This window comes from Lycium barbarum, chromosome 10, assembly GCF_019175385.1.
Source record: "Lycium barbarum isolate Lr01 chromosome 10, ASM1917538v2, whole genome shotgun sequence".
Lineage (NCBI taxonomy): Eukaryota > Viridiplantae > Streptophyta > Magnoliopsida > Solanales > Solanaceae > Lycium > Lycium barbarum.
Genome location: NC_083346.1, coordinates 4,685,274 through 4,693,880, shown reverse-complemented (window position 1 = coordinate 4,693,880; position 8,607 = coordinate 4,685,274). Strand labels below are relative to the sequence as shown.

At 34.4% G+C, this 8,607-nt stretch overlaps 1 protein-coding gene across 1 annotated transcript; it reads left to right on the top strand.

The window, feature by feature from the left end:
* The first annotated feature begins 1,471 nt into the window (after nt 1-1,471).
* LOC132613593 (UDP-glycosyltransferase 91D2-like) lies at nt 1,472-3,166 on the top strand. Its single transcript, XM_060327682.1, has one exon. It carries the CDS (start codon nt 1,557-1,559, stop codon nt 3,006-3,008), a length of 1,452 nt encoding a protein of 483 aa, XP_060183665.1. The 5' UTR covers nt 1,472-1,556; the 3' UTR covers nt 3,009-3,166.
* The last annotated feature ends 5,441 nt before the right edge of the window (nt 3,167-8,607 follow it).

Here is an 8,607-nt window from a genome sequence, read left to right as displayed (position 1 = left end):
TTAACCTAACAAGAGATTTCAAAGACAGATCTTGATTGATAACGCTACCTTCAATCTCAACGCTCAACACTATTAAACATCTATTGTTGGTAACTTTCTATAATTATTAAATATTTTTTTATTTATAAGGAAAAAGATTTGCTGGAGAATTTGCAAATACCAAAGGGACACAAGTAATTTGACATTATGTAAAGTAAATTATAGTATAAAATAACAACTTCGGTGAAAATAATAAATTGCAAAATATTGGCATTTTATGAATTTGTGAGCATAACATTTCCTTATTCATAAATAAACAGATCATTTTGTAATATGTTAAGTTTTAATTCATTAGGATATTTTATGTGGCAAGAGTACATGCTAGTTAACTGTGGCAATTTAAGCTTTGTTTTAGACAAAATTAAGAAAAAAATAAATTCATTACATGAACCTCAAAAATCAATTTAATTTTTTATATATGGTAATAATTAAAAATATTCTCAATTAAAATTACAATGTACAATATTTTTTGCATAGCTTTTAAGTATTTACATTTTAATTTAAATTACTAAGTTGATCTTATTTAATATCGCTTCAAAGTTTAGTCAAAATAACTTTAAAAAAATAAAAAGTGGCACATAAATTAAAACAGAGGGGAGTAATTAGTAAGATCTAATAAATGTCCTATTCAAAACAAAAATGTGGCTCCAAAGTTGCCTAAAATTTACCAAAATACCACCAAAAGATGTGGTGCAGTGGATGGGGCTGCTGTTCCCTTAATCAGAGGTCTCGGGTTCGAGCCCTGGGTGTGGAAAAAACCTTGATAGGGAGCGCTTCCTCCTGAATGGGGTCCTACGTGGCGCGAATCCGAATATAATCAGGCTCCAATGCAGGTACCAAGCACCGGATGGGAAAACTTTTTTTTTTTTTTTTTTACCAAAATGTTTAATGACAAATAATGTAAAGAGTAATCTAATACTCCATCCAATTCATATTATATGGTGTTTTTAGCTTGGGCACACTCCTTAAGACCGTCTCAAATTATTTGTCATTTTTTTGTTTTTGTTTTACATGCTCCTTAAGAAATATTAATTATAAAGAGTATTTGACTATTTTACCCTTATTTCTGTTTAAGATATAATCCTTCTCCATTAAATATTTACGCTATTCATGTGTCCAACTCATTAATGATAAAATTTTACTAAGGATAAAATGAGAGAGAAAATATAATTAATTATACTTGAACGTCAAAAACGATAAATAATTTGAGACGAAATATACACCATTTATAGAGGTCCACATAGAAATGGACTTTGAACAAAAAATGAGTGCCAAAATAAAATTAGGGAAAGAAAAATGCAGCAACGTCTAGCATCAGGAAATCATAGGCAAAGAAAAGTCAGCCACGTGTAGCATCATGATAGTATTTCAATGCTTTGTGAGGACGACAAATTTTAAGATCTTTGTTTATATATAGTACTAATACTAATATATGGCAACATAAAATATTACTCTACTCCTATAGTAGTAGTGAAAAAACAGGAGAGAAGCACAAACAAAAGAAAATTGTGTAAGCCATGGATCCTCATCAACTTCTCAAATCCAAGGGAAATGGTGATGAAAGCAATAAAAAGCTTCACATAGTTATGTTCCCATGGCTAGCTTTTGGTCATTTTATCCCATTTCTTGAACTTTCCAAATTCATTGCTCAAAAGGGTCACAAAATTTCTTTTATTTCAACCCCAAAAAACATTGAACGTCTCCCAGAAATTCCCGCAGAATTTTCCAATTCCATAAACTTCGTAAAAATCCCACTTCCCAAAGTTGATGGCTTGCCAGAAAATGCAGAGGCCACTATGGATATAACAACAGAAGAAATTATTTATCTCAAGAAAGCAATGGATGGTATGGAAAAAGAGGTGACTATTTTCTTGGAGAAAAATTCTCCTGATTGGATTATTCAAGATTTTGCACAATATTGGTTAGCTCCTATTGCAGCCAAATTAGGAATATCAAGAATTTACTATAGCATATACTATGCTTGGTCCATTTCCTTCTTTGGTTCCTTTGAGCACATGATCAACACAAACAATCGTACTTCACCACCAAAGTTGGAGGATTTTTTGGCTCCACCAAAATGGATCCCATTTGAAACAAAGGCAGCGTATCGCCGCCACGAGGCATGTTGGGTGGTGGGGTCAAGCCAGAAGAATGTTTCTGGCGTTTCGGACATTTATCGTATCGGTGTCACTATAAAAGGATCAGACGCTATTATTATTCGGCACTGTCACGAGTTTGAAGGTCAGTGGTTGAAGTTGCTGGAGGATCTTAATCAAGTATTCGTGCTTCCTACGGGGTTGATGCCACCTGTGGTGCAAAGTAGTAGCGGTGAGAGAAATGAATCGATTAAAGAATGGTTAGATGACAAACCGAAAAGTTCAGTGGTTTATGTAGCACTAGGAAGTGAAGTGACGATTGGTCAGAGCGAAATCAACGAGTTGGCTCATGGGTTGGAATCATCCGGATCACCGTTCTTTTGGGTCTTGAGGAAGCCATCCGGGTCGGGAAATAGCAACCCGATTGAGCTACCGGATGGTTTTGAAGAAAGAACTAAAGGTCGAGGCATAGTATGGAAGAGTTGGGCACCTCAGTTGAAGATACTAAGTCATGACTCGGTTGGTGGATTCTTGACTCATTGTGGATCGAGCTCGATTATAGAAGGGTTAATGTTTGGTCATCCGTTGATTATGTTACCTTTTTTGGTTGATCAAGGACTGACTTCTAGAATTCTAGAAGATAAAGGGGTTGGTGTGGAAGTTCCAAGAAACGAAGAGGACGGGTCCTACACGAGTGATTCAGTGGCCAACTCTGTGAAGCTAGTAATGGTGGAAAAAGATGGAAAGATAATTCGAGAGAAAGCAAAAGAATTGAGTTCCATATTTGGTAACAAAGACCTTCATGATAAGTATATAGAAAATCTGATTGAGTTCTTGGAAAATCATAGGAAAGGAAAAAACCAACAGACATAATTTAGACACAATAAAGTACCCCGTTTGGTGAAATCTGTCCTGCTTTTCCTTTTTCAATGTTTTGGTTCTTTTGATGTTAAATCAAATATGTGATGTTTGGTAGGCGTTTGGAAATTAAATTACTGGAATGAAAATTAATTCGTACCAATCAAAAGAAATATATTCATGTGGACCGTATACTACAAACTGCTTTGACGAATAAGTTCTTTTGTCACTTAAGACAAATGCTGAATACTTGAGCATTAATTCAACAATGGCAGCTAAATCAACAAAGCTGCCATATAATGCTTTCTCCATCAATTGTAGACTACCTTTTATTTTGACTGTTGATATTTATAAGATAAGATCAGAAGCCATCGATTTGGAGGGTAGGTGAGAAAAAACAGGGATAGAAGGAGCGTGAAATCCAAACAGAGAGGAGATTAAGGAGGTGAATTTGTATAAAAATAAAATAAATAATCGGCTACTGCCAGTTAAAAGATCTTGCCTAACCGGGAAAAGAGAGGTTATTCAGATAGCAAACACTCTTAACCTCTATCTTGAATATTGTGAAACTCTTAACCTGTATCTTGAATATTGTGAATAATTCGAATTAAGGGAGAAAAAGAGAAAGCTCATGGGGAGAAAAAAAAATAATTGATCGTGTAAAAAGAAAAAGTTTTAAGGTGAGTGAGGCACAAATATGACTTGACATATGAAAGTGATTTTTTATTAAAAAATAATAGCGTGTGAGTCCCATTTCTATTAACCCTTTCGTCCTTACTCCTTGGTGCTATTTTTTTTTTTCTTGTGGTCATGAAACATTATTGGTGCTATTTGTGAGCCCCTTCTCTACTTTTACAAATCACAAATGAAACCAAATGAAAAGAAAACATTGAATGGTGGGAACTTTTCGCCATTTTCCATCCTTTTATTTGGGATCTTTGCATATCACATCTAAATCAAATAAAATAAATTTCACCCAAAGAAAAATACATCATTGCTGATTAGTGCACTTTCAAAGAGATATCCAAAAGTGAAGTAAAATTACAAGAAACTCTCTTCTAAATGTATAGATCTATGAACTTATTTCTTTTTTTTCTCTTCAAATAAATTGTATTTGTACAATCACATTCTGTTGTCAAATTTTCAAATAAGAAAATGAAGAGCTGAACCTTATTTTGGTACATATATACCACCAGGATAAAATGGAAGTGGCAGGAGAAGATTCAAGTAATTGAGCTAGATTTAGACAGAAAAAATCAAGATTCGGAACTAATTTTTTATTCTTTTTTAGCATCAGATGTCAACTTTTTCTTTTAGTATCAGCAAGGATGACAATCAAAATTGAACACTAATCTTCAAAGAAATTGCATGTTTAATTTACCATGGCTAGATGTGTAGTTTTAATTTTTGAAAAAATTAGTTGGAACAAAATTTCCATTATTTAGTTGAGAAGAAAGAAGATGGAACATTGAGGTGAAGAAGAAAAGTCATTTTCTTTTCTCTTTGGAATGCACAGCATTAAAGAGTAAGGGGACCCCCTAATTTAATATATTTTTATTTAACATAAATATGTTGGGACCATGCTACCTTTATATTTCTCTCTTCTTAGCCTTAAAGTAGAGAAGAGGACCACAGTCCACTTGCTACTTAATGGACCCCTCACACAAATATGATACGACATATCTCACACCTAATAAAACTTTTCGTGTATAAAGGAGTTCCACTAATAATGGATACCAGTTAAGCTCTTTCAGAAATTATTTGCCCGTGATGATGCACACTCTAAAATATATCTGGAAAACAAAAAAAAAAGATAAATCTGTTATAAAACTATATAATTGAAAATAAACTTGAGAAGCAAACTAATAACTTTGTAGAAAGGAGGGAGAGATTATATTTCACTGCTTGGTTATATCTCCTCACAAATTGAGAACTTAACCATCTATTTATAGAGATGGTAAATCTGTTGATGAAGTCATCAATGACAACACCCAGAGTTAAAATCAAACTTATGTTGCTTCATTTTCTTCATTTCATACATGCCACTAAATGTACATGTACTTATTCTTATTTAGGACATGTGGAAAAATCTAGGCTATATGGACATTCATATATATATTTTATAACACTCCCCCTTGGATGTCCATTGATAGATAATATGCCTCGTTAAAACCTTACTAGAAAAAAAAAATCCAGTGGGAAAAATTCTAGTGAAGGAAAAAGAGTACATATTTCTAATAATATACATTTTGGTTACCTCATTAAAAACCTTACAAGAAAAATCCAGTGGGACAAAACCTTGTATGGAAAAAAGAGTACAACATGTATTAACTCCCCTTGATGAGAACTTCAGTCCAAATATTTGAGTCTTCGCATTCCAATCTTGTGCACCATCTTCTCGAAAGTTGCGGTTGGTAGAGACTTGGTGAACAAATCAGTTATATTATCACTTGAACGAATCTGTTGCACGTTGATATCACCATTTTTTTGGAGCTCGTGTGTGAAGAACAACTTTGGTGAAATGTGCTTTGTCCTATCTCCTTTTATGAATCCTCCTTTCAATTGGGCAATGCATGCTGCATTATCTTCATATAAGATTGTGGGTATTTTATCACTTCAAACCACACTTTTCTCGAATGAGATGAATCATTGACCTCAACCACACAATTTCACGGCTTGCTTCATGAATAGCTATTATCTCAGCATGATTTGATGAGGTAGCCACAATAGACTGCTTTGTAGATCGCCAAGATATGGCAGCGCCCCCACAAATAAATACATAGCCTGTTTGAGATCTAGCTTTGTGTGGGTTAGATAAATACCCTGCATCGGCATAACCAACAAGATCGGGACTGCAATTGCTAGAATAAAATAAGCCCAAATCGATAGTTCCCTTTAGATACTCAATTTGTGTTTAATTCTGTTCCAGTGTCTCCTTGTAGGAGCATAACTATGTCTCGCTAACACATTAACTGAAAATGCTATGCCAGGCCTTGTGGTATTGGCAAGATACATTAGTGCACCAATTGCACTAAGATATGGTACTTCTGGACCAAGAATTTCCTCATTCTTTTCTTGAGGTCGGAACGGATCTTTGTTCGCATCAAGTGACCGAACAACCATCGGAGTACTTAATGGATGTGCTTCATCCATATAAAATTGTTTCAACACTTTCTCTGTATAGACAGATTGATGGACAAAAATGCCATTTGTCAAATGTTGAATTTGCAAACCAAGGCATAATTTTGTCTTTCCAAGATCTTTCATCTCAAATTCCTTCTTTAAATCATCAATTGCCTTTTTGAGCTTTTCAGGAGTTCCAATATGGTTTATGTCGTCGACATATACAGCAAGTACAACAAACCCCGATATTGCTTTCTTTATAAAAACACATGGGCAAATTGCATCATTTGTATAGCCTTCCTTTAACAAATATTCACTAGGGCGGTTATACCACATGCGCCCGGATTTCTTTAAACCATTAATAGATGACGTGCCTCGTTAAAACCTTATTAGGAAAAAACCCCGTGGGAAAAAAGTCCTAATGAAGGAAAAAGAGTACACATATCTAGTAATACGCTTTGAGAGCTGCCTTATTAAAAACCTTGCCAGGAAAACCCAAATGGGACAAAACCTTGGTCAAGGAAAAAAGAGTACAATGCGTATTTGCTCCCTCTGATTAAAGCATCACATAATTTTTGACGATGATGTAACAAATCTTGTATACCAACTTATCATATCTTGAGATTAACAGAGCTTTTATCAGATCTGTCAAATGATCATTTGACGAACTGGTTGATGATCTGCATCTTCCTTTCTCAGATAGAGTTGCATCATCGCCGTATAATATTGTTGCAATCAGGACAAGTACATCATGACTTGCTTCATAATCTGTTGTTGTCTTTCTATGATTTGACTGTCATGACAATAATCCTTCATGGAAATATATAACACATCTGGATTGAATTCTTTTGTCGATCAGATGAATGCCCTGTATGTCCAAAACACTTGACAGTATTGGTTAGGACAAATACATTCATGTCAGGGCTTTCATTTGCAATATGCAGTTGATCTATTTCAATAACTCCATGTTGGAGTAAATTATATCATGCCTGTAGTTATAGCAAGATATATAAATGCATAAACTGCACAAATATATGGTACTTCAGGACCATTTTAATTTTCTCATTTCAGCAGATATAATCAAGTGCTTTTGGAAACTCTTCAAGAGCTTCAATAATATTCAAGTCATCAACTTGCATAATAATATGAAAGGTTCTGATTATCATATAGAGACAAGGGTAAACATGATCTTATTGGTACCCTTCGTCAATAAATATTCATTAAGGCGATTTCAGTACATCAGCCTTGATTCATTTAATCCATTTAAGGATTGTAAACAAGTTTCCCAAGAATTTGTATATGCTTCAGGCATTTTGAACCCTTCAGAAATTTTCATATAAATTTTTTCAAAAGTAAGCCATATAGGCTGTGACAACTTCCATCATTATAAATAATGTGACATTTTCTGATGTTTGGACTGCTGGCCCAATAAACATTACGTTTACCAAGATGCATCATTTTACTTGGTAATTATCTCTACATCAACATGCTTTAAGATACGTAGAAATCAAATCCTCACAACCTTATACAATATTGCGCGCTATATTGTATCAAAATATTGTCGACAAGATATCATGTTGTATCGGTTCGCAATTCGACATAACTTACTGAGATCTCATCACTTCATTATTTTCAGGTACCTGAACCTCGGATAAGGTTTCATGAAGTGTTATGTCATCGACTCTTCAAGAGCACTTTGCCTCTTTATTATGATCATTTGCTCCTCCCCTTTTTCAAGAATTATTATATTTGGAACCGATTGGTCTATCATGCTCCATGCATGTTGTAAACTCTGTCCTTCAGGGACATTAGAAGCATTTTGCAGATGAAATATGAAATAGTTGGGTCAGCAAATGCTTCCAGCATTTGACTTGAATTATCTGAGGATCATACTGATGATAATTCACAACATATTTCTTAGCTGCTTATTCTCTCCCCTTTATTTTAGTGACATATGTCCCTATTTTCTTTGGGAAAATCCATCTGTGTGCATCATGGTATATCCATTAATCATGTACCGCACATCAAATGCTAAAAGATGGAAATATCTAGTTCCTGACCCTGAACCAAATATGAGGGGAGAATTTATCAAAATTTATTGATCTGAAGCACACAAGTGCTATTGTATGCAATATATCATATCTCAGACCAACATCTGAAACTCTGTTCCCATAAGCAACGGTTTAGCTGTATTATGGAGGCATCTAATGCCAAACCAACTTAGATATAAACCAGCATTATCAAGATGATTGTCTTGATTACATATTCTGAAAATTGTGCTTCCAACTCAATCATTTCGAGCAAGCAACTTCGTAAATGTCAAGCTGACAGTTGACAATAAACATACATGTGACCGTCTCATAGATGCATCTATTTAAGACATCACATTACAGGTGAACGGGCCCACATTCACCTTTTATATTTTTCAGAATTTTGGGGATTCAGTCCCAACATTAGTTGGTGTAATCAACTTATCATGAGAACAAGCAAC